Source organism: Chlorocebus sabaeus, chromosome 9 (genome assembly GCF_047675955.1).
Source record: "Chlorocebus sabaeus isolate Y175 chromosome 9, mChlSab1.0.hap1, whole genome shotgun sequence".
Classification (NCBI taxonomy): domain Eukaryota; kingdom Metazoa; phylum Chordata; class Mammalia; order Primates; family Cercopithecidae; genus Chlorocebus; species Chlorocebus sabaeus.
In genome coordinates, this window is record NC_132912.1 from 74,658,004 (window position 1) to 74,685,460 (window position 27,457).

The following is a 27,457-nucleotide window of genomic DNA, read 5'->3' on the forward strand; positions in this document are numbered from 1 at the left end:
CTAGAGGGATAATTTGTCTGGTGGTCTTCCTGAGTCGAGGGGGGAAGATTTTACTATAACCATTTAGGATTTTAAAAATCAAAGGACTTGGGAGAGGCCAGAATAAAAGATCACAATAGCACAGGCAGGGATTTGTTGATTCAGTGAGGAAAGAAGACAAGCCAGTTTTCACACTTTGAGGCATAAATGGAATTTCAACATCCTCCCTACACTGCTGGTTGATAGATGATACCACTTATGTGAAAAAAAGTCAAAAGGCGATAAAACAAACACAGCGTATAAAACAAAATTCAGAGTTAAAATGAAGAAAGGATAATGCAAGTTTTAGGTAACACCAAAGTTATTGGTGAAATCCTGAATGACAGGAGGTCCTTGGGACCTGCTTCCATGAATGACTTTGTGATGGTGCAGAACCCTTGGGACAAACACAATATTTTCATGTTTGAGCAATGGCATTACCAAGGATTCTCAACACTACCCCTATTGTCTCCCCATTTAGAAAAACTGGCTTATTTCTGTGATGGGATTGGAAACCCCTTATAATAATTAGTCCATCAACTGGACTCCAGGAGGCTTTTGTTAATTATTAAAAGACAAATTTTAACTTGCAATCTGTCTGTGAAATAATTTAATAACAAATGTGGTATTCTATTCAAAGACCAGTATTTTTTTAAGTTGCATACAGATTCAGAAGCTCCAAATGTCCTCCAAAATACATCTGAGTGCTCCATGAAATCCTTTTTCATGTTTGTAAAACATTTGTCATTCCTGCCACACGCCCAGATGTTACATTTCTGGCTTCAAAAAGTAAAAAGACTTAAAGATGTGTAGTTGCCAAGCATTATTGCCTTTCACATTACATATTTTTTGCTGTTACCTTTTCAAGGATGTCAGGCTTGGCATATAATAGAGCTAATTAAATTCCTTTCCCAGGAAGCAGCCAGCTAGACCACTGCTCCAGGCACATAACCTCAGCTTTCTCCTTTCCTCTGCTCATTTATTCGGTATGTGAGAAGAGACTCCTCGAACAGCAAAGGCAGACGACTCAGGCCAGGCAGCTGCTGATGGATTTTAGTAACTACAGAGCGAGTGTGTGAGTCTCAATCCTGACAGCACACATTACAGAGGGGTGAGAGTGGAGGCACATCTTCCTGTATGAGTTGGCGGTGGATGACAATCTGCCAAACTAAAATAATGGAAGAGACATCGGTTGTATGAAAAGGAATCAACTGGCTGGGCGCGGTGGTTCATGTCTGTTATCTCAGCACTTTGGGAGGCTGAGGCGGGTGGATCACCTGAGGTCAGGAGTTAGAGATCTGCCTGGCTAACATGATGAAACCCCATCTCTACTAAAAATACAAAAATTAGCCAGGTGTGGTGGTGGGCGCCTGTAATCCCAGCTACTCAGGAGGCTGAGACAGGAGAATTGCTGGAGCCGGGGAGGCAGAGGTTACAGTGAGCCAAGATCACGCCATTGCACTCCAACCGGGGTGACAACAGGGAGACTCTGTCTCAAAAAAAAAAAAAAAAAAAAAAATTCAACTTAACTTAGTTATAAGGTATTTTGTAAGATTCTAGGAATACCATTTCATTTTTCCTTGAGATTGCTTGTGTACCCAAACCAGAAAATATAACAAAAACAGAATAATGTGGAAAAATGTTTTTTTAATCTCATTAATGCATCTTTACCATTAAGCAATTTTGTCAGTCTTCATAGCAAAAAAGAAAATAATATTTAATAAAAATCAACTATTTGGCAGTTACTGTACTAGTTGATTTACATGTATTACTTTTCCTTTAATAGACATGCTTGCTTTTTTTTTTTCTTTTTAATAGTGAAAAAATTAGGGCAAAAGTGGTTAAATGATTTTTCCAAGTTACCAAATGACAGACCTGAAATTTAAACTCAATTTCATTTGATTATAGAGCCCCAATTTTATTTTAAAATACTGTAGGATAAAATAAGAGTTCTGTGTTAAAAAAAGAGACCCTTTTAGGTGCGATTATTTGGGAAATAGTCAAGAAAGAGACTAATACATATGCATGTCTTTACCTACATGTGTGTATGATACTTATCTTAAACTATTCACTGAGGAGAATTTTCAATTGTTGTTCATATAAAATTATTTATAGATTTTATTGCAGATAATCCTGTCTTACAGAAAGAGCTCAGGATTATCTCCTGGAAGCAGAAAGATCCATTACAAAGAAAAGAGTGACCATCTGGCCTTGTGATATTATGTAGATTGGGGCCCTGAAGAATTTATATGATGTCACTGAAAGCCAAGAGAAAGAAATTAATCTCTCTATGATATCATCTTAGAAGATAGATTGTGGATCAATTGATGTATCAGATAAATAGATAACTGATCAAAAATGGATGTATTGATTGAGGTAGATAATTATACATAGTTGTATAAAATGATTAACTCATTCATTTCTGAGGTAAAAGCAAAGTGGTATTCTTTGGCTTCTATAACATTAAATCTCTTAAATTCTTAATTGCATTCTGGAATAATAGCTCTTTTTTCTTTTTTTTTTTTTTCTCCCTACAGTTGGACAGTGTCACCTCCCTGATCCAAGCAGCCAAAAATTTAATGAATGCTGTAGTGCAAACAGTGAAAATGTCTTACATTGCCTCAACCAAGATCATCCGAATCCAGAGTCCTGCTGGGCCCCGGCACCCAGTTGTGATGTGGAGAATGAAGGCTCCTGCAAAAAAACCCTTGATTAAAAGAGAGAAGCCAGAGGAAACGTGTGCAGCTGTCAGACGAGGCTCAGCAAAGAAAAAAATCCATCCAGTTCAAGTCATGAGTGAATTTAGAGGAAGACAAATCTACTGAAACCACTATTCTACCTATAGTGCCTATATAACAAAATCCTGGCTAACCACACTGCTTTATTTTACACTTAAGAAGTTCTGTAATTTCACTAAATTTTGGTGTTTAACTCACAAATAACATAAAATATTGGGCGCCAAATCAACATAAGCAATATATATTTGGGATCATGTCATTGTCATTTCTATATGGTCAGCACCTAATAGTTAATGAATATTTGCTTGTTGAATGAATGGAATTATCACGTGTCATTCAGTCTTTCCCATCATAGAGATTATCTACTATTTGTTAACAAATAAACACAGTAGATGCAAGAGAGTCCTGTTTATCTATAATACTTCAAGTGCACCACTTATCATCCTTATCTTTAAGTAAAACACTAACATGAGCTCCTGACTTGGTTTTTTAATAGAAACAAAAGACTTTTATAAAATATTTTCCCATTTAATCTCCATGCTTTCTTTACCTGATCTAACCTGGTATCTAACCTGGCAGAAATGTATGATTCCTGCCATAGCTAAAAAACAACTTTTTAATCTCTAGATAGCTGTACTCGTTGTCAACTTATTAGGCTAACATCCATTATAAACTAATCAAATTTGAATAGTCAGGCTACTTGCTGGATTTTGAAGGTCAACCTTGGTTATTAATGAAATATTTTCTTAACATTATAAAGGTTACAATGAGTTCTAATGCCACATATGCACCTTTTGGGTTTCCAATGTGTTAGAAAATTCTGTACTTTTGAGTGTTAGGCCTATTCGAATACATACATGAAAGAAGAGTTACCACCCACTGGGGAAATGAGACACAAACTATATCCCAAAGTGAGTTATATTAATAATAACAGAAGTGTAACTTCTATATGACCCTATTCTTACAAACATAAAAATACATTTTTATCACCTTGCAATTGTAATTAAAAGGAAAATGCCAGTTTGAAAAACCTTTTGGCATTGAGTAAAATATAACTGCATGAACTGTAACATTGAACTATGAAGCAAAGTTAATGGCAATGTAGCTGGAGTTATTTTAATAACGTTCTTTTAAATAAAAGTCACTGGGATCACTTTATAACTCCAGTCATTGCGTTCATTCCTAGTTGAGTTCATAAGGAACTTCATAATAGTCTTAGAGTCTAGTGTACCTCTCTGTCTCATTCCCCCTCTCTTTTTCTCTCCCCTGACGACCTGCTTCTCTCTGTCTTTCACAAAATGTCCTTAACAGAAACTCTTTGTAGGCCATAAGTTTTGTTTTCACTTTCTCTCATTCATAGAGTTCTGATTCACAGACTTTAAAAAACATTTTCTATTCTATATTATCATAATAGTATTGCATTGTAACTTTTTACTTGTAAAACATTGCCATTGATGAGAGTTGTCTCAACAACAATGTAACCTTAGATTGATGAGAAAAAAATTTGCACATATAATACCAGTTGATATTAGGAAAACCGGTTTGGGTGAAAGGATGCATGAAACATATGAAACCATAAAGATTGACAGTATGATATGTGTGGAATCTTAAGCATAATGGTGTGGGAAAAAAAGGATCTATTTAATAGGTCATTATTAATTATGCAGGAAATGTTAAATTTCTTGTAATGAATTATTTCAATCTTCCCAGTAGCTGGGTTGCCTGAGCTCAGTGTAAAACTTCCTAGGAGGTGAAGGCAATAAACGCCTCCCTGTTTTGCACTACAGACTGGGCTACAATAGTTCTTCTGAACAGAATGCATGGCCCAGAAGAAAAGGCAGCGAAGAAGGGAATTAGGGAATTCAGATGACTCTGTTTTTCAGAATCATCTAGATGACTGAGGCAAATAGAGATTAAGAAAATCTCTATTTTATTGAAATGCTGCCATCATTTTCTGCTCTAAGTGTAGATGTTGCAAGAGTGACATCTGTGGTACATCGTTCTTCCAGATAGAAGTTTAAATTTATAATTTAGTGGAGAGAGCAATTTTCTTTTAATCACCAAACTACCAGCTGTATAGAAAAATTTTTTGAAATCACCAAACTACCAGCTGTATATTTTAGCTCCTAAAGCCACATTTGCAAGAATCATAAGCATCTCATTTAGAAAATCTAATGTCCACTTGACCTAACGTCATCTTTCCATGTGTTGGAGTTTAGAACCTGCAGTATTGGACACCACAAGAACAGAAATAACTTGAAATTATACAATTACCAAGTAACCTCCATCTCTTTGTTAAAAATGACTTTTTACCCAAAGTGAGATGTTAACAAGTTCTCCTCTTTAACCCAGGCAAATTTGCAGCTTAACTCAAAGCAAACTATAATTAAACAAAACAGTAAAATTTTTAACTCAATGAATATCCTAGGAGTTAATCTGCTGTAATAATCAATGGTGACATAAAAACAAGACGCATAAAGCAAAAAAAGGCATCTGTCTACCTGAGTGAATTCCTGTAGTAGACAGCAGTTCAAGATTGAGTTTGATTCAAACCTGCTGATAAAACAAATGCTTATATACAAGAAAAACTAGCCGTGAGATACAAATAAATCTCTCTATTATGTAGTTAAATTAATCAGCATGACACATTTATGTTTAGGTATTTCTTCTGCAGAGGAATGCCAGAAATTTCTTAAGAGAGTGATAATTTGGTGATCCACCTATGTACCTTTTGATGTCTCGTCACAGAGATTAGTGCTTCCTCTGATCATATATTTGCTTGATCCTGCTAATAAGAACTCACCTTTCTCTCTTAATGAAATCGATTTGTGTTAATTTACAAAGGGAAAAGCATTCCTTGAGAGGGAGGAGAGGCTGTTTACCACCCGCAGGAGCAGTTCCATCCTTGGTTACCCACCCAGTATCCCTCCCAAATGTGAGACTGGAATTAGAATGAAAATTTTTTTTTAAATTATGAAATAATAATCCACTAAAGGATTTTCTCCTAATTAGAGAAATTTGAAGATTTTCATCAAATATAAAAAGTGAAAAATAGAAATTGTTCCCTTTAATTTATGACAAATTAAAATTATTGTAGTAAAATGTTTATTTCTAAGTTTCTGGATAGTTCTTGATTGAGTCAAGAAAAAACTCAAACACTAAATTTCTCAGCTAATTCGTTCATTGTTCCTTTCTGTTTATTTATTATTTATTATATGAGTGCAAACTACAAATGCATTAGAAAAGACAATACAGTCTTTACATTCACAAGTGTGCCTTCTGGCCTTCAAAATCTGTTAACATAAGATCAATATAACATATTTGTTCCCCATAAAAATCTCTTATGTACAGGGAATAAAGGCCTCCATAGCTACACAGAGACACCCATTCTTGCAGTCTGGCATTCTTGACACCTTTAGCTTCAAAGGCAGTTGGTTTTCAATTTCAAGCTAAAATTGTGAATATACAATTAAGTGCACAACTTGGGCCTTCAGACCAAATAATTAATGCTCCTCAAATTAAATAATGAGTGGCTAAAAAGTCTAATGTTTAACAACACAGGAAGTGATTTCAGTGGCTTCCTAAACCTTCACTTTGAAGGTGTTCTTCTCATCTCACCCACCTCTGGGCTAGGTATCCTGTTATTTGCTAACAATTTCCTACCAAAATAGTGTAATCAGGATAGCCCATCACAGCCAATTACTCCAACTAATGCCCTTTCCTCTTCTTCTGTGAACCAAAAATATCTCTCTCCTGTCTCTCATCTCTATCCCAGGTATAAATTGACTAATGAATTTTACAGAGTTTTAGTCAAAATTATGAATTTTAATTTCCAGCAACATTATTCCTTTAGTCTTTCTATTCTCCAAAACATTCTTAAATTTTGGTATCAAATGTTCATTTCTGTCCTAGAAATTGTGGTTCCCATAGCTACAGATTTCTGCATAGTGGCAGAATGAGTGGAATAAGATCTGAGATATCCACCATTCTCTTGTGAACTCATTGCAGAATAGACAGCCTCTTTCAGTTTCATTGTAAATAGTTCTTTAGATTGGCAAAGCAGGCACCAGAATCCGAATTTGAATGAAATCTGTACTTTCTTTTGTGGGCCTATTTTTTGCCAAGACAACCTGCCTATTGTATATTTAGGAATCAAATATTCCTTTTTTCTGTTTGTAAAGTCAGAAATATTTCAGTTAAAAAGAACATAATTTTATATTATTTTAATAATTCTTTTTAAGTAAAGTAGGAAAATTTCTGCCACCTGAGATGTTACTGTTCTTGTTTATATGAAAATTTCATTTCTTTCTTTATGACTCTTTTCCCATACCATTATGATATGTTCAGCATTAGTATTTTCCATTTTACCACTAAACAAATAAGCCAGGACTAATAGCAATAGCAGTTTGAGAGTTTTTATTTTGGCATTTTGGTTTTAATTAGGAAAGAAAACTCGGATGCTATTAAAAACCAATTGTAGTTAAAAATGTTTTGAATGAGGTTCCTAACACTATCTTAAACATCTCAAAGAGAAAGAAAGAGAAGAAGTAAAATTTTAAATACCTTTTTGTCATTTTTAACCAATTCACATGAACAAGAACATATATTCTGTTAAAGCAAAATAAAGAATAGTTTAAAACACTAGTCATCTTTCATGGGAATATTTTCCCCCTAACAGACAAGATAGAATCCATTTCTGGACACTCTAAAATAAAATAATGTTAATTGAGAGAACTGTCTCCAAATGGAATTCAATCTGACCAGAATCCCATCTGCAGGCAATAGATGGGCTGTGGGGCCGACCTGAAGTTTTATTCTGAGATGAGATGAGATGCTTCACGGCTGCTGGCTGCATTATGGCATCTACCAGTCCCCACTGGTTTGTGGGAACAAATTGCATGGATTGATATTCAATATGAGTTTGGTAAGTTGGAGAAAAATGGAGACGATACAGAGTAGTCTAAAGGGACAACAAATAAGAAGGTGCCAGAGGTAGGGAAGGGTCTGAGAGAGGTAGTTGTAGAAGCATTTAGCTTTCATAGAGGAAGGGAGAGTTTTTTGGTTCTGTGAAGACTGGGCAGCCCACCTGAGGAAAATATTAAGGATAGAATGAGACACTTGTCTTGGTGGTTTGGTGAAGTCGTGTCGAAGGCAAAAGGATGAACTATACATATTTTGAGCATGATTTCGTAATATTGTTTGCAAGCTGAGAAACAGAAATTCAGCCATTCTCCTAACTGTTGATAGGTGAAATTCTTCTCAGTATTGGAGCCAATCTGGGTAACCACACCTTCATATATTTAACAGCTATTTGTTAAACAACTATGATGTTCCAGGCACTGTTCTAGGTTCTTAGGATACACCATGTAACAAAACAAATAGTGATCCTTGCCCTCACGTGCCAGCTCTGTGTTAAATACTAACTATTATCTTATTCAATCCTCCAACTAACCCTATAGGATAAACATCATTCCATAGACAAAGAAGCTGAGGGTTAAACAGGTTAAGAATCTTGCTCAAAGTCTCACTGGCTTTAAAATAAGGTTTATTACACCCCGTATTCTGAACTTTTAGCCACCACGACATTCAGATTTCTTGGAAATTTTGATTTAATTTGTCAGTTAATAATGAGATACACATTTCAAATGCTGGCTGGCCTCCTGTGTAAAAGCAAAAATTATATAAACTTTAAAAATATATTAATATGTATTTTACGTCATTCAAGACAGATATATAATTAGCTGAATAATCTCACCTCTAATAACTGAATGTAGCGTGTCAGGTACATGGGAAGTAAGTTATTTATGTGATCTGAAAGAAGAGGACCACCTTTGCTAAATTACTTTTATTACCATGGAGAAGAAAGTGTTAACGAAAATGCCTCTTTCAGCCCATCTTCAGTATTGGTTGGTTAATACCATTTGTTGATGCCACTTCTTTCCTCTTTTATTGCTAACATGTGACTGTGTTTAAAATTATAGATTGCAGCAGAGTGTTGGCCAAGGATTATTGTAGTAAGATAAAGTTTCCCTGTATTTGAAATTTACCCAAACTGTGGCAAATACATTTTCCTTCTTTATGGAGGTCACACGTGTGCATAGTATGTGCCTGAATACAGGTAAACTTGGTTTTTTAAAATTACATGACCTTTTTTAGAGTCAACTGAAGGCTAGACTCTTCTTGCCCATGTTGCTGGATAGGCTTTCACATCTCAGGCCTTGGAGAGTTAAATGACTTTCTCGTATTTCTTAAGGTGGAACCACATGAGAAATTCACACGTTCCTAGTTTGAGCAATGGAATGTGTATATTTGGGATCGTCACTTTTATGTATTTGATAGTCATGATGGTGCCTGTTCCCAACTGTAGGAAAGGAAAGCCCTCAAGAAGAAAATTATCTTTCAAAAAGGCTCAGATTTCTAACAATTACGTCTAAATGTTTCTTCAATTTAGAACATGTACAAAAGCCACTTAATATTAGCAGAGCAGTTCCTATGTTTTCATTTCAAATGAAATATTTCCAGTTCCAAAGTTTATCTCCTTGGCATTTTCAAGAAGGATGGTTATTTTTATTCTGGTTATTTGATGTTGGAGGTCTGTGACACTTCTTTAAACATTTAAAGCCCCCATTGAATAGTCGTATCAATAGTTAAAAGCCTGTAGATATCTTGTTTTTCTATTCTGACAGCCCAGCTTATGCAGACTCAGGCCAACCTTAGGTATGTCACATCAGGTTCCCATCTGTGTAAATTACCTGAAACTCTCTGTGGTATTCACTGAGAGTTGAGCTTCTACTAAGGGATTTCCTTGACCTGGGCTTTTAACACCAGATTTGTAGTGGAGTGTTTATTAATAAAGCAAAGGAGTAAGTCAGAGATGTTAGCCCCTGCTCTCAGTTAAACAGAACTTTCCTCCTTCCTGAATATTTAAACATAAAATTAATTTTAAACTACTATAAAAATCACGTTCCATTGCTTGCCAAATCTTATGCCATTATAACGCTCTATTCTTACATGTTAGTATACACTGTGTCCATAGGGATATAAATATGAGAACTTCAGCAACTGTCTTGTTGATTTTGCAAATTTTTCTCATGTGGTACAGTCCCTCCAAAGAAAATTTCCTTAGATATAAATGATAGCATAATAGTTTCTCCTCCATATCCGTGACTAACAAGTCCCTGAAAACAGAAGTAGACATATGTTATGCCCAATTTAGTACCTAATAATTGAGGCTTAAAACAAAATTTTCTTGGGAAAGTTGGGTGATTAAATATAAATTAAAACTTCCAGAGAAAGATTTCCAGATGCCCCTGTTTTCCATTTTGATTATGGCTTTAGTTTCATAGCAACTTGGGGGAAAAGAATCCTTTACTTTATGTACTATTATAAGCAACAACTTTGACAGCTTAAATGTAATGACCTCTCTGAAGGTAATATGCACATGATAATTTAGGATGAAAGCAGATTTAAACTAAGACTTTCTGAGATGCAATAAAAGTAACCAATTCATAATAGTCATGTTTATTGAAGCAGTATCTTGGGAGCTTAAGTTTAGTGGCATCTGAGGTGTTTCTGACCATCTTGCTTGTTCGTTTCACCCTGCTCTGCACAGACAGAATGTGATCGAATGAACTGCCTACTATATTAATGACCAGTTCAGTCGTTTTGTGCTTTGGCTATAGATAAAATTTGGCAAAAACACTGTAGGCCTTTCTGGTCCATATTTATCCTTAAAGTAGTTTTGCCAATCAATAAAAATGAATTATTTATCCAGAAATAGAAAAAACTCTTTACTATCCTATGACATTGACATAGAAGCCCAAATACTCTTTGTTTGAGACCCTGCATGTCTTTTGTGTTTAACTGAATGAATAATTTTTTAATTGTGCTCTTAATTGCATTATTTCACATATGTAACACTGGGTTTGTTTTGGTTATATAGTATTATTTTACTTTTTTCTAATTTCAACACACGTCACTCTGTAGCTCATTAAGAATTTGTTCAACTGAAAATTAAAACCTGTGTGTTAAAGTAACAAAAATGAAAAGATTGGCTATGCATTTTATGTTGATATTTGGTGGTGGATTTCTTGGGTGGGACAAATAAAATAGAGATTAATAAATTGCTGAGTAGTCCAACCATGTGTTTCTAAGTGTCACCTTCATTCTCATTCTCCTTCAGTTTTGCATATTATAATTCATGAAGGCATTTTTCCAAACTACTGCATGCACACAAGTAACCTGAAGCATATCTGATAGAATTAAATTTGTAGTCTAAATGAGCATTTTTGGTCTAATACAAGCACTAGTGTTGGGCATTAGACATGTCTTTAACTGTTCTATCTGTGTAGCTCAAGAGTTGTTCTTTAGCTTAGGACTTTATGAAAATGATCAATAACTTTTCTGAGAATGTCCAAACACATACTCCCTAGTGGTCATGGAATACCATTGGTACTACCAATGCTCTTGTATCTAAAAATTGGTGAGTTTTTAACATCCATCTTGGCCTCCTCATCTTTAGGCTGATGATAATCCTTTCTCAGTATGAATCCCATGGGGATAGCCTCTGGATCCTCTTTCAGGGGTCACATAGGCTGTTGCTATCTACTCTAGAACATTAATCCCATCATTTTCTCCCTTCAGGGCCCTTACTACTTCAGAACACCTACTGCTAAGTCTTAGTCTGCAAGTTCCCAAAATGCAGTCTCTAAGTATTGTCTTCGTCACTTGATTCTTCTAAAAGACCATGTTTCCCCTGATTCAGTTCTGCCAGACACCATCTGACTTTGTTAATGGAAATGCCAGTGTCATGTTGCCTGTCTGCCTCATTCTGTCCTGGGCCCCAGGAGCCCATAATTGCTCTGGCAGCAGCATTCTATCTGCCTTGATCAGTTTGTCATGCTTGCTCTGGGGGTAGAAGTGGAACGAAAAGCACTCTTGGCAAGAAGAGTCTGTTTCTGCCTGGAGGCTGAGCTGATGCCCTGACATTTCCTGGGCAGGACCATTAAATATTCCATCCAGGAGCAGTAACTCAGAGATGTAACTTCCAGTCACTGCATGTCCATCCTGTGGCCTCTCGGGGAAAAGCTGCTGTCCCTGGTCCAGTAACCCTGACTTCCTACTTTGTCTGAATTTCATAGTTTTAGAAAGGAGAAGTTTTCTTGGTGTATAGGCCAGAAAAGGGAGTTCTCAGGAAGACAAAGGGAATGTCAAACCCAAGGGAGTTGACCAGAGTGGGGGTTTAGGTAGAGTGGAACATACACAGGCTTTTACAACATTGTCCTTTGTGCCTGAGGCTCAGGGAGGTAGCCTGGAGGCAGGGATCTGTTACTCTGAGCTTCAGAAAGAGGTGAAATGCTCTCCTTCCTGCCACACTCTTGCCTTCTCACTGTCCCTTTAGTTGTTGATAGTGACAGGGTGTTAGGTGTGCAGATAAAATCTGCATGTTTCCCTTCTAACATCAGAAAAGACAGTTTGCTAGCAGTGGGTGGAGTACTATTCACATGAAACTGAAAGAACCAAAAGTGGGCTCTCCTCCTAAATGCAGATCTGAACACCTCCCTTGGGAGTCTGCCATCTGCAGGCATTGATTTGGAGAAGGTAGGGGCAGAGAACTAACTATGCTTTTGTTCTGCTTCGGAGGAAGATTGCATGGTGATGCTGGGGATCCACAGCTGGAAACTGGAATGGCTCCTTCTTTCCAATAAGTGCTCATAGCATCTCCCACCCACTAGGTTAATCAGTTATGTCACAGTCACTCTGAGGCTAAGTTTGGAAGACCCTAATGCTGTACCAGAGAATGCTAATGCCAGAGAAATGTTTGAGCCCCTTGACTCCATTATATTCTGAAATCCTGGGACAGTTATATCATGTATACCTTTGTATCTCCAACAACTGACACACTGAATAGCACAGCACATGGGAGGAACCCAACTGATATTTTTGAAAGGAAAGTACAAAACCATGAATTAGTTTATTTCAAATGAATGAATGCAGAACCCTACTGTTCTGTAACCTGGGCCACCTGCTGAACTATGCAAACCAAAATTCTGCCAGCTTTGGTAATTTCCATGTTAACAGAAACAAAACTAATGTCAGGGAAAGAATGAAAACTCATGATTCTTCCTGCCACTCTTTCTAAACCCTGCCACTGCCTTAGGTAAATGAAAGTTACTGATAAGGAAAAGCCACTGGGTGTTTCTCGCTGATTTGTTTATTCAACAGCCAAAAATATTTCTTGAGGGGCTGTTATATGCGAAAGGGTTATGGATGATAGAAAGAAGCGTGGATGTTTTGGAATCAAGATGTGGGCTCCTCAGGTTAATTAAAGTAATTAGCAGCACTAGGGAAATAAAAATGCTGCTCATGGGAACCTTACCATGGTTGAGGAAAGCAAAGTAAGTTTCTAGGGGGGGATTTTTTGAGGTTCTAATAGGAGAGTGGTTATGGTTTAGTAGTTTACAGAATGATAACATTCCACGAGTAGGGTATGTGTCAAGGCATAGAAATAAGAATGAGTTTGTCACATGCAGTGTCAACTGGCCAGTATGGAGGGCACTGAATGGTACTGATACAAGAGTTCAGAAAGGCAAAAGGGGGGTAGATCACAGAGGATTCAATGTCAGGCTGAGGTGTTAAGGCTTTAATTTGCAGATGGGGACAACGTCAAAGTCTTCTAGCAAGCAAGTTCTCAAATACATGCAAAGTTATAAGATGACTAATTAGGTAGAAAAATGTAGGATTGATAAGTTATTTAGAGTGAGAGAAAGGACTAGGAAAAATCAGTTGCACTAGTTCTGTATGAGATAAACAAATGCCTGGGTGAAATTATAAGGATAGTGATAAAAAGAAATATTGTCAAACCAGAAAGCATCAAACAAACTGACAGTAATAATTGTCAGACTCAGCAACGAATTCTGTGAAAGATATTGTTTCCAGTGTACTTGGTCACATCGAAAAGAACTGTCTAAAAGCATAATCATACACTCTAATAGATGATACAAGTTGAAGGCAAATCATATTTATCAAGCATTTACTAAGTGCCCAGAATTGTGCCAAACATGTACCTGCACTATTACATTGACTCTTCACTGAAGCTTAGTGGTTACTTCATCCTACTCCCACTCTGCAGATAAGGAGATGAAGACCAGTTTAAGTAATTTGACCATGCACATCCGGCCAGTGAGAGGCAGATTTGTGATTTGAAGCAAAGAAGCCTGAATTTGGTCTCTACTCTTTAATATAAACTATTCTGCAGACTGGAATCATTTTTATTTTTCACCATCTGCTCATATGGAAGCCTTTGCATCAAAGATTTGAACAGTTTTTGTTTTGACTGTGTTCCATCTGAACAAACCCACAGCTGGAGATATCCTAAAAATGGTAGCAGGAGAGTTACCACAAGGGACTTTCTCAAACCATCCCAAGATGAGGCCCTTTGGGATTCCAAAGAAAGAAGCACTAAGCACCAGGGTGATCAGTCCAAATGGTTTACTAAAGGAATTTACATACAGAGTGCTACAGCAGTCCTTGAAACATAGTGAGAAGACATCTAGATATGTCTGCAAAGAGGAGGTTAGTTTATGGAGCTCATATGGGGATTGAAGGAATTTGGTTTAGGGCTGGGGCTAGTTTTCATGTGTTTAGCAACATGTTTGATCTTTTAGTGTTTCAAGCAACAATTAAATAAGTTTATCAGTGCCTGGAAACGTTCAGGGCCCCAGCTTGGGTTCAATCATGCAAGAAAATACATACAGTTGGCTCAGACACAAAGCAGTCAAGGCACTTTGTGTTTCTTCATCAGTACAAAGAAAAAAAGGAAGGGTAACTTGGGGGACCCTACTGACTTTCAAATGACCAAAGACAAATGGGCCCATGTCTGTTAGTTTAAACATTAACTTATTTTCTTAGTCTGATCAACTCTAGCCTGACTGACAATCTGAGCGGTCAGCTCACAAGAGATAGAGTAGCAGCGCTTCTGCTTCTAAGTTACTTGTCCCAATTTTTAAGTATTCAAAAGAGTGTATGTGAAAACCAGAGATACCTGACCACAAAGTAAGGAGCTCAGAAAGTATAGAAACTGTAACTGAAGAGCAATCATAAGTCTTAGATTTCATCTAAAACTTTAGGTACATTTTGCAATCTACTATGGGATATATTCTTGTTGATTTTACTATAGTACGGCTTATTTTATTTTAAAGGCAATTTGCATTTTTCTGCCAAATAATGATGGTCAAGTGGGTTGCACCATGTTTAAGATAAACACAAGATGTGCCTTGCCTGAAATCTACTGAGATGGCTGTACCCGATTTGAGAAATGCTAAAACAGGCCACATGCGTGACTACTGTGGGATGGCAAGATGACACCATGGCTGACAGCACGGGCTTTGGCGCGACCCCACCTGGTTTGCATCCTGGCTCCATCGTTACTAGCATCAGCTCTCTCAAGCAAGTTGCTAAACCTCTCATTACCTTTCATTACACAGTCTTATTTGTGAAACAAAGCTTCCATTTCAGAGTTCAATTAACAAAATATTTGTATGTCTTATAATCCACGCCCCTTAGATTCAGTGAAATATAATGGATCCTACTACACAGAATTGTTATGAATACGGATTGAATTAATATACATGCTACAAATCATGCCTAGCATAAACACAACATAAACATTTAACCATCATTATTGTGATATACATAACCGAGAAGCTTCAAGATTAAAACACGCAAATCACGCTTTTAAAACTTTCTTTTACAGAGGGAATAAGGAGAAAGAAATGCCTGGAGCAGGAAAACAAAAGCATGCCAAGGAATCAGAGAGTAGCCAATTTATATTAATTCTGTCAACAACTATTTGTTGAATATACTTGGGCTGGATATTCTTCTAGGTACTAGGGCTGCAGCAGTCAGTAAAAACAATCTTTCCTCTAGAAGGGCTTTAGAGACTAGCAGAGGACATAGCAGTTAATTACACAATGCATCCGAGAGTACACATTTTTATCTTCAATAATTGCAACAAAGGAGAGCCACACTGGTGCAATGAACCTAAGTTGAGGGGACTTGGCTGAATCAGGGAAATCTGGAAAGGCTGGTCTGAGCAAGTGAGTTCCAAGCGGACATCCAAAGAATCAGCAGGAGCTTGCTGGTGAGATGTGATGACAGAGCATTGTAAGCAGAATGAGCAGCCTGTGCGAAACCCCTGTGGGAAGGGCAGCGCCACACACACTGGGTTCTGAAAACAGGCTGGTGGAGAGTGTGAAAGTCAGCCCGCAGGAGAGGGCATCCGAGGAGCAGCCAGTGGGTGGCTGGGCAAGACAGGGACGACAATGAAGGAACAAGACAAATCGCGGCCTTCGTAATTCCACAAACCATTAGCAAGATCAGAGGCAGGTCCCCAACACTGTGTCTCCCTCTTCAAGGAGGCTCAGTGACTGCTCAGAGCCCTTCTTCCACCCCAGGCCTCTCCTTCCTCATGCTAGCCTAACACATTCATCTCACGGGAGGAAAAAAATAGCTCTGAGTTGTATTTTTACAAATGGAAAAATACATGGGTTTCTATTTCTGGCATTCATTTTGTGGAATATGACAGAAATATTTCAACCCAAATAGGCATAATTTCTCAGCTTCATATTCCTCAGGGCCTTTGCCGTGGGTCACATCTCCCTCTCAATGCTCGGCTAGATCTATACCAGCTCCCCCGTTCATCCCTGCATGAGAGTTCTCTATGTTTCACAGACACGCTACAGGTGTCCTTATGAAAACATCACTCCACAAAAGGAATTCCAATAGTAGAGATGCTCATCCTTAGAAAGAATTTATAAGGGAAGGTCTAAGAGGAAATGACTCCTTTGTTCTTTATTACAAAGCGTTTTAGGGAAAAATAGAAGAGGGAGAAGAATAAGCAAAAGGAGAAGATGTAGGAAATTTATAATCATGTATTTTTTTCTTCATTGATTATGAAAGCTAATGTATCAAGTAGCTCATAGATACTGGTTAGAGGGTTGATCCAGGACTGACCTTTATTGGAGTATGCAAGAAGAAGATGGGATGTAAGATCTTCTGATCCTAAGTTGAAGATCAGGTGCTTTTCCCACAGACTCTCAGGGGAGGACTACATAATGGTTAGGAGTGAGGACTCTGACTGTGACAACCCAGGTTTGAATTAGTTCATGTCTCTGTGTCAGTGTTCCCTAACCTATAAAATGATTATGTACCTCTAATATGTGTAAGATAATTAAACAAATTGCTGTATTTAAAAGCACTTAAAAGGGCCAGGCGCAGTGGCTTACGCCTGTAATACTAGCACTTTGGGAGGCTGAGGCAGGCAGATCACCTGAGGTAAGGAGTTTGAGACCATCTGGGCAACATAGTGTAACCCTGTCTCTAATAAAAGTACACAATTAGCCAGGCGTGGTGGTGAACACCTGTAGTCCCAGCTAGTTGGGAGGCTGAGGCAGGAGAATTGCTTGAACCTGGGAGGTGGAGGTTGCAGTGAGCTGAGATGGTGCCACTGCACTCCAACCTGGCAGCAGAGTGAAAGTCTGTTTCAAAAAAAAAAGATAAAAATAAAAATAAATAAAATAAAATAAAAGCACTTAAAATAATTCCTCCCATACCGAAATCTCTACGTGATAGTATTAACTTTTCCCATTTTTATGGCTCAACCTGAAGCACCAGGGACATGATAAGGAGGTGTTCATTTGTTTTGCAGCTGTAGGCTGTTTTGTTTTGTTTTGCCAGCACAGATTCCTTTTCAAATTACCTGCATCAAGGAAAGACACTTGTTCAATTAGTATATCTCAATTTAGAGATATGTATTGTCACGTATGTTAACTACAAACCAGTACATCAGCTGCTTTTATGAATGTGACTTCATAGAATCCTTATTTTTTAAAGTAGATATTATCAGCATACCCATTTATAGCTGAGAAAACTGAGGCCCAGAGTTTAAATAATTGCTCAAGAAACAGAAGATAAGCAGCAGAAGAATCGTGTTTTAAACAGACTTGAAACATAATAAACACTTTTAAAAAGCACAGGAGAGCATTGATTATTAAGAGTTTGTCTCTGAGCCAGACTAATTGCCTTAAAATACTACCTTCTCAAATTACTAGCTGAGTTAAGACAGGAAATTAATTTAGTATCTCTGAGCTCTATTTTTCTATCTGTAAAGTGGAGATAATAACTGCCTCATAGGGTTATTGTAAGGATTAACTGCAAATATGCATACGACATATTTAGTGCAGTGCCTGGTCCATAGTAAGTGCACAACGAAAAGCAATTAACATAATTGCTAAATATATATTACACAATACATATAGTATACATGATGTGTGTGTACGTGCATGTGTGCCATAAACCTATTTCTTCCTTGTCCATTTTGCTAAGATCTCTTATTACTTGAGTAGAACAGCAGTGCTATGGCCCTTGGCAGGGTTTCCAAAGCTATCAAGACCAACATTCCTTTTCACTAACCTATTACCATGTAATCAAAACACCTCTAAAATAGATTCCAAGTTGTAGGTTATCTTTGATGAAAACTTGGTAGATAAAATTATTTTGGTGTTATTGAGTAGTTGATATCTCACTCCTCCTTTTTCTCCACCACTACATAAAATAAATGCAATCACAGGAACATCATGATCATTATTGTCAGGCCTCTGAGCCCAAGCTAAGCCATCATATTCCCTGTGACCTGCGTGTATACATCCAGATAGCCTGAAGCAACTGAAGATCCATAAAATGAGTGAAAATAGCCTTAACTGATGGCATTCCACCATTGTGATTTGTTTCTGCCCCACCCTAACTGATCAATGTACTTTATAATCTCTCCCCCCCTTAAGAAGGTACTTTGTAATTCTCTCCACCCTTGAGAATGTACTTTGTGAGATCCACCCCCTGCCCGCAAAACATTGCTCCTAACTCCATCGCCTATCCCAAAACCTGTGAGAACTAATGAGAATCCACCACCCTTTGCTGACTCCTTTTTCGGACGGCCTGCACCCAGGTGAAATAAACAGCCTTGCTGCTCACACAAAGCCTGTTTGGTGGTCTGTTCACACTGACGCGTGAGACATTTGGTGCCGAAGACCCGGGTCAGAAGGACTCACTCCATGAAGAGATCCATCTATGACTTCAGGTCCTCAGACCAACCAGCCCAAGGAACATCTCACCAATTTCAAATCGGGTAAGTGGTCTTTTCACTCTCTTCTCTAGCCTCTCTTGCTACCCTTCAGTCTCCCTGCCCTTCCAATTCCATTTATTTTTCCTCTCTAGTAGAGACAAAGGAGACACATTTTATCTGTGGACCCAAAACTCCAGCGCTGGTCACGGACTTGGGAAGACAGCCTTCCCTTGGTGTTTAATAATTGCAAGGACACCTGCCTGATTATTCACCCACACTCCATTGGTGTCTGATCACCTCTGGGACGCCTGCCTTGGTCATTCACCCACATTCCCTTGGTGGCAAGTCAATTGCAGAGACGCCTGCTTTGGCTGCTCACCCGTATTGCAGACCAGGGCTGCTCCCCATCCCCCTTCTCTGTGTCTCTACCCTTCTCTTTAAACTTGCCTCCTTCACTATGGGCAACCTTCCACCCTCCATTCCTCCTTCTTCTCCCTTAGCCTGTGTTCTCAGGAACTTAAAACCTCTTCAACTCCCACCTGACCTAAAATCTAAGCATCATATTTTCTTCTGCAATCCGTTTGGCCCCAATACAAACTCGACAGTAGTTCCATGTGGCCAGAGAATGGCACTTTCAATTTGTCTATCCTACAAGATCTAGATAATTTTTGTCAAAAAATGGGCAATGGTCTGAGGTGCCTGACTTCCAGGCGTTCTTTTACACATTGGTCCCTCCCTAGTCTTGCTCCCAATGTGATTCATCCCAAATCTTTCTTCTTTCTCTCCTGTTCGTTCCTTCAGTCCCAACCCCAAGCATTGCTGAGTCTTGTGAATCTTCCTTTTCTACTGACTCATCTGACTTCTCACCTCCTCCCCAGACTGCTTCTCCTCAGGTCACTCCTTGCCAGGCCAAGCCAGATCCCAACTCTTCTTCAGCCTCCGCTCCCCCACCCTATAACTCTTCTATTACCTCCCCTCCTCACACCTGGTCTGTCTTACAGTTTCATTCTGCGACTAGCCCTCCCCCACCTGCCCAACAATTTCCTCTTAGAGAGGTGGCTGGATCTGAAGGCATAGCCAAGGTTAATGCTCCTTTTTCTTTATCTGACCACTCCCAAATCAGTTAGTGTTTAGGCTCTTTTTCATCAAATATGAAAACCCAGCCCAGTCCATGGCCTGTTTGGCAACAACCCTTAGACGCTTCACCACCCTAGCCCAGAAAGGCTAGAAGGCCGTCTTATTCTCAATATGCATTTTATTACCCAATCCACTCCTGACATTAAATAAAGCTCCAAAAATTAGATTTCAGCCCTCAAATCCCACAACAAGACTTAATTAACCTTGCCTTCAAGATGTACAATAATAGAATAGAGGCAACGTATTTCTGAGTTGCAATTACTTGCCTCCACTGTGAGAGAAACCCCAGTCACATCTCTGGCACACAAGAACTTCAAAATGTCTGAACCACAGTGGCCAGTTCCTTCAGGACTTCGTCCCCCAGGATCTTGTTTCAAGTGCCAGAAATCTGGCCACTAGGCCAAGGAACGCCTGCAGTCTGGGATATGCTTTGGGTAACTCTTACAGTGGAGGGTAAGTCCATCCCCTTCTTAATCAGTACAGAGACTACCCACTCCACATTATCTTCTTTTCAAGGGCCTGTTTCCCTTGCCTCCATAACTGTTGTGGATACTGACAGCCAGGCTTCTAAACCTCTTAAAACTCCCCAACTCTGGGGCCAACTTGGACAACATTCTTTTATGCACTCTTTTTTAGTTATCCCCCTTTCCCAGTCCCCTTATTAGGTCTAGACATTTTAACTAAATTATCTGCTTCCCTGACTATTCCTAGGCTATAGCCACACCTCACTGCAGCCCTTTTCCCTAGTTCTAAGCCTCTTTCGTATCCTCCCCTTGTATCTTCCCACCTTAATCCACAGGTATGGGACACCTCTACTCTGTCCATGGAGACATGCACCCCTTACCATCCCATTAAAACCTCATCACCCTTACCCCACCACGCTTTAAAAGGATTAAAGCCTGTTATCACTCACCTGTTACAGCATGGTCTTTTAAAGCCTATAAACTCTCCTTACAATTCCCCCATTTCACCTGTCCAAAAACCTTACAGGTTACAGGTTAAGTCTTACAGGTTAGTTCAGGATCTGTGCCTTATCAACCAAATTGTCTTGCCTATCCACCCCATCGTGCCAAACCCATATACTCTCCTATCCTCAATATCTCCCTCCACAACCCATTCTGTTCTAGATAAACCTAGCTGGCCTCATAAATCCTAAATCCTTTCCCCACACCCCTTTCCATTCCTTAAAAAATAGCCCTAAAAGCTGCTCCCACACTAGCTCTCCCTAACTCATCCCAACCCTTTTCATTACACACAGCCAAAGTACAGGGCTGTGCAGTCAGAATTCTTACACAAGAGCCAGGACCACACCCTGTAGCCTGTAGCCTTTCTGTCCAAATAACTTGACCTTACTCTTTAATCTAGCCCTCATGTCTCCGTGCGGTGGCTGCCACCACCCTAATACTTTTAGAGGCCCTCAAAATCACAAACTGTGCTCAACTCACTCTCTATAGTTCTCATGACTTCCAAAATCTATTTTCTTCTGACACATATACTTTCTGCCCCCTGGCTCCTTCAGCTGTACTCATTCTTTGTTGAGTCTCCCACAATTACCATTGTTCCTGGCCTGAGCTTCCATTCAGCCTCCCAGATTATTCCTGATACCACACCTGACCCCCATGACTGTATCTCTCTGATCCACCCGACATTCATTCCATTTCCCCATATTTCTTTCTTTCCTGTTCCTCACCCTGATCACACTTGCTTTATTGATGGCAATTCCACCAGGCCTAATCTCCACACACCAGCAAAGGCAGGCCATGCTATAGTATCTTCCACAGCTATCGTTGAGGCTACCACTCTGCCCACCTCCACTGCCTCTCAGCAAGTTGATCTCATTGACTTAACTCGAGCCCTCACTCTTCTAAAGGAATTGCACATCAATATTTATACTGACTCTAAATATGCCTCCCGTATCCTGCATCACCATGTTGTTATATAAGCTGAAAGAGGTTACCTCACTGCACAAGGGTCCTCCATCATTAATGCCTCTTTAATAAAAACTCTTCTCAAGGCTGCTTTACTTCCAAAGGAAGCTGGAGTCATTCACTGCAAGGGTCACCAAAAGGCATCAATTCCCATCTCTCAGGGCAATGCTTATGCTTATAAGGTAGCTAAAGAAGCAGCTAGCATTCCAACTTCTGTCCCTCATAGCCAGTTTTTCTCCTTCTGATGAGTAGGTCACTCCCACCTACTCCCCCACTGAAACTTCTGCCTATCAATCTCTTCCCACACAAGGCAAATGGTTCTTAGACAAAGGAAAATATCTCCTTCCAGCATCACAGGCCCGTTCTCTTCTGTCGTCATTTCATAACCTCTTCCATGTAGGTTACGAGCTGCTAACCTGCCTCTTAGAACCTCTCATTTCCTTTCCGTCATGGAAATCTATCCTCAAGGAAATCACTTCTCAGTGTTCCATCTACTATTTTACTACTCCTCAGGGATTGTTCAGGCCCCGTCCCTTCCCTACACATCAAGCTCGGGGATTTGCGCCCGCACAGGACTGGCAAATTGACTTTACTCACATGCCTCGAGTTAGGAAACTAAAATACCTCTTAGTCTGCATAGACACTTTCACTGGATGGTTAGAGGCCTTTCCCACAGGGTCTGAGAAGGCCACCGTGGTCATTTCTTCCTTTTGTCAGACATAATTCCTCAGTTTGGCCTTCCCACCTCTATATAGTCTAATAATGGACTGGTCTTTGCTAGTCAAATCACCCAAGCAGTTTCTCAGGCTCTTGGTATTCAGTAAAACCTTCAAACCCCTTACCGTACTCAATCTTCAGGAAAGGTAGGATGGACTAATTGTCTTTTAAAAACCCACCTCACCAAGCTCAGACTTCAACTTAAAAAAGAGGACTTTGTCAAGAATAGAGTCCAAAAACTCGCCAGCTAAACAAGTAATTATGCTGAACCCCCTCGAGCATCTCTAATTGGATGCCCTGGGTCTTCCCAATTCTTAGTCGTTTAATACCTGTTTTTCTCCTTCTCTTAATTCAGACCTTGCGTCTTTCATTTAGTTTCTCAAGTCATACAAAACCGCATCCAGGCCATCACCAATAATTCTATATGGCAAATGCTCCATCTAACAACCCCACAATATCACCCCTTACCCCAAAATCCTTCTTCAGTTGAATCTCTCCCACTGTAGGTTCCCACGCTGCCCCTAATCCCGCTCGAAGCAGCCCTGAGAAACATCGCCCATTATCTCTCCATACCACCCCAAAAAATTTTGGCCACACCAATGCTTTACCATTATTTCGTTTTATTTTTCTTATTAATATAAGAAGACAGGAATGTCAGGCCTCTGAGCCCAATCTAAGCCATCATATTCCCTGTGACCTGCATGTATACATCCAGATGGCCTGAAGCAAGTGAAGAATCAAAAAAGAAGTGAAAATAGCCTTAACTGATGACATTCCACCATTGTGACTTGTTTCTGCCCCACCCTAATAGGTCAATGTACTTTGTAATCTCCCCCAACCTTAAGAAAGCTCTTTGTAATTCTTCCCATCCTTGAGAATGTACTTTGTGAGATCTACCCCCTGCCCGCAAAACATTGCTCCTAACTCCACTGCCTATCCCCAAACCTGTAAGAACTAATAAGAATCCACCACCCTTTGCTGACTCCTTTTTGGACTCCTTTTTTGGACTCAGCCTGCCTGCACCCAGGTGAAATAAACAGCCTTGTTGCTCGCACAAAGTCTGTTTGGTAGTCTCTTCACACGGAAGCGTGAGACAATTATCATCACCACCACCACCACCACCACCACCACCACCATGATGACATCAAGCATTGCTGAATAGTTATTTCATGCCAGGCATTGTGCTAGATGTTTTGCATACGTTATCCTATTTCTCACCAAAAAAAAGTAGCTCATCTTGGCCATACCAGATGGTGAGAAAATTGGGGCAGAGGGAGATAACAGATTTACTCCATATGATGTTAAAACGGAAAAAGTTCCCTTATTCCCCTCTCAGGGTGTGCAATGGGGATGTGGCTTGCTTCTTTGGTGCCCTGATTTTCATAACCCTAGGGAGAGCATGCAGATAGGCAGGTCGTGGGGAACTCTGACCCCACAGCAGCATCTAGAGTTGAGTGTTTACAGTTCCAGAAGCCCTGGTGGGTGTGTGATACAGTGTGCTCTTTCAATTTTGCTGTCTGCAGGTGGCTTGTGTTAATCAGCTTAATTAGATCCTCCACCTTATTGCAAGAACAGAGTGCTTTCTGTATTCCAGGTTGTTGCCTTGGTGTACCAGAAAAATTGAATCACATGGCTTGGAGAATGAGTAAAAGATTTTATTGAATGGTGGAGGTAGCTGTCAACAGGTGGATGGGAACCAGAAGGGGGATGGAGTGGGAAGGTGGTCTTCCCCTGGAGTCAGGTCACTCAGACTGGGCTTTTCTCCCACTGCCCTTGGCCAAACTTCACATCCGTAGATGGCCTGCCAGAGTCTGTTGGTGTCTGTCTGCCTGTGTGTTCCTCTGTAGGTGTGTTCCTCTTAATATCCAGCCACTTGGATCTGTGCCTGTTAGGGTCTCGGGGTTTTTATAGGCACAGAATGGAGGATGTGGTGGGCCAGAGTGGTCTTGGAAAAGGCAACATTTGGGCACAAAAACAGGAGTACTTGTCCTCACCTAGGTCCATGGGCACAGACCTGAGTGTGGAACCGTCACAAGGGACCCCACCTTTCTCTACCTAGCACTTCCTGCCCCACTCCTGTATCAATGATAATGGGTAATGTCATAAATAGCAATATTCCAATGTGTGTGTGTTGTGTGTATGTGTGTGTATAATCCCTCAATTACTAAAGTAATCCTACATAAACCAATGCATGCATTTTCCCAATGGGTGTGATTCTTAACAGCACAAACTGTTTTCTCTACTCTTTGTGAACAGTAGTTCGTGTTGAATATTAAATTACTGCACGTGGCCATGACATATTTGATGATGCATTATCAAATGCTCTGTTGCTTGTGTTGTCCAAACTTGCTGGGATTGGTTGGAGAAGTCCCAATTTGATTACTTCGGAGCACCTGCAGTAAGGGCAGACGTCTTAAGTATTCACTGAATGTTAATTAAACAAATGAGTAAATGGATTAAATTAAGTTCCAGCTGCACTGATGTAGCTGCAGGGTTTTTATCTAAATGACACTTTTAAATAATTGGTACAATCAAGAATGAAATTCCAATTCCAGAGACATGATTCTTTCTGGTACATTAAGACATAAGAATAAAACACAGATTCATGGTTTATCATTATCTCTTTTAATATCAGGTCCCATGATTCTTTCTAATTATATGTAATTTTTAGAATTCTTTCCATGCTGGGGGATCTGGTAAGAAGAGTGAGAAGCAGAAAAGCCATATGGCAGCACCTATATTTACTAGAATACACCTAAGCTATGGATTACATTATAGTGAGCCAAGACTTCCAGTGAATTTTACTAACCAGGAATGTGGTGATCTCTAAGGCCTTGGTGAAGGCTTGTGTCTCCAAAACACTTTGACTTCAGATTTTATTTTCTCAATCTCCAATCCCTTCTTTTCCAGGAGGAATGGGCCCATTTAGAGACTTAGTAAAAATCTCTGACTGTGGAGAAAAGATTAATCTCTCCTTTCAGATTTCAAAAAAATTGCATGATTTTATTCGGTACTTATCAAAATGATAAGTACCCCCACATTCTTGATCACAGATACCAACATGGTATCTCTCCTCATTAGGTTTTTGAAAGGATCCTACACAAGAGTATATGTGAAAGTGCTTAGGAAATAGTAAAGTGTGATCTTCATGTATAACTGTCTGGTGAGAGGATCCTGAAAGTCCACACATGAGTATCACAATCAAGATCACCTTTTTAGGTATAAAATCTAGTTTTCAAATGATATCTTGTGTAACCTCATTTAAATGATAGAGGAAATATAGACCTGCTTAAGTTCAAACCACGAGACTTTTGCCTGGGGCCAGAGGAAAGAGACTGAACAGAAGATAAGAAATACCTAATTCAAGCCAGGGGTTATCTGCCTTCATTCGTATTTTACTTTGGCTGAAGGTTTTTGAACATTTTATATGGGAATACCTTTAGGGAGATCAAACAATATTCAGACCTTGCTCTTTTCTCTTGTCTTGCCCAGGGGTGATGCTCACATTTATCAAGATGTTTGAATTTGGGCCCTTGATATAGACCTTTTATACTCCTAATGCTTTTGAACTTGAATTACCATTTCTTTTTTTCATTTCAGAAAAGATTCAAAGGATGGATTAAGTTAAAACTGACGAATATCCAGATCTACTTGGAAGGAAATGGTGGTGAAGCAGAGGAAGTCCAGGGGTATAACCTGAAGGACCTGCTTGAACAAACTAAGGTTTGTTCAAGGATTAGTCTGTCTTCAGCACCTTGAACCAGAACAGGGCACAATATAATCCAGTCAGGTTCCAAAAAATATTCTATCCCTTATCAAAAGCAAAACTTACCTCCAAGTTTCTTTATGTTCTTATAACATTATTTTCCAATCATCATCTTCTGAGGAAATCAGGGCATTAGATGCAAGAACATGATAATTTTTTTTTTTTTTTTTTTTTTAACTGATTTTCCTTATTGCTCTCAACCCAAGGCATTCTTTGAGAATTGGAAGCTAGGTAATGTTTGTTGAACCAGCCATATGCTATGAGCATGATAGGCCCTTGACATGAACTGTTTTATTGGATCTTCATAGTAGTATTATCTCCACTTTACTGAGGTTATGGAACTAACTTGACTAAGGCCACACAACTAGTACATGTCAAGACAAGATTTTAAATTTTCTTTTCAACTCCAAGGGTCGTGATTTTCTTGCCACCAACTGTGTGTATTCTCCATGCCCATGACACAAAAACTCCCAAACCCGATTTAATTTTTTTTTAGCCATATCTGAATATGACTCATTTTTAATTGTTTTTTTCTCTTTATATCAGTGATTTGTTTTCTATTTGTATTGGCATTTCCAATTCATTTTGACTATTCAGCATCTAAACCCCTTTCCTATGTGAGGTTTCCACACATTCAGAGTTTTATTTGACATGAGAAAAACTACTTCCCTTTATAAACAGAGAGGCCAGACATTTGTTTGTCTGGACTCCTATAAATAGGCAAAGGCTACATGTAAGACTCAGCTCTCAGATGCACACATGTTGGTCTTTGTTTCAGGAGCTAAATGCAGCCAAAAACCATGGGCTTAGGTGGCTATTTTCTAGTGGAGGTTGTGAGGGAAGAAGAATTTTCCACATCAAAGCATGTTCGAGATGTAGCGTTGGTTTCTTCTACTAGCTGCTTTCCCTCAAGCCTGGTTTTCCATCCCTCCCACTGATTTGAGCTGCCCAAATTATTTCTAAAAATTCATTTTAAGTTTAACTTATCCAGAGTTAATTTCTGTTTCTTGAAACTTTTAACCTGGACAGATCC

At 39.2% G+C, this 27,457-nt stretch overlaps 1 protein-coding gene across 3 annotated transcripts in view; it reads left to right on the plus strand.

The window, feature by feature from the left end:
* CTNNA3 (catenin alpha 3) overlaps positions 1 to 10,882 on the plus strand; it is a 1,853,344-nt gene extending 1,842,462 nt beyond the window's left edge. For all 3 annotated transcript variants that reach the window (XM_007963302.3, XM_007963300.3, XM_073019108.1), the window contains one exon: positions 2,556 to 10,882. In XM_007963302.3, coding sequence (XP_007961493.1) covers positions 2,556 to 2,843 — 288 coding nt within the window. In that variant the 3' untranslated portion in view covers positions 2,844 to 10,882. The remainder of the gene's footprint in view (positions 1 to 2,555) is intronic.
* Positions 10,883 to 27,457: the final 16,575 nt, after the last annotated feature.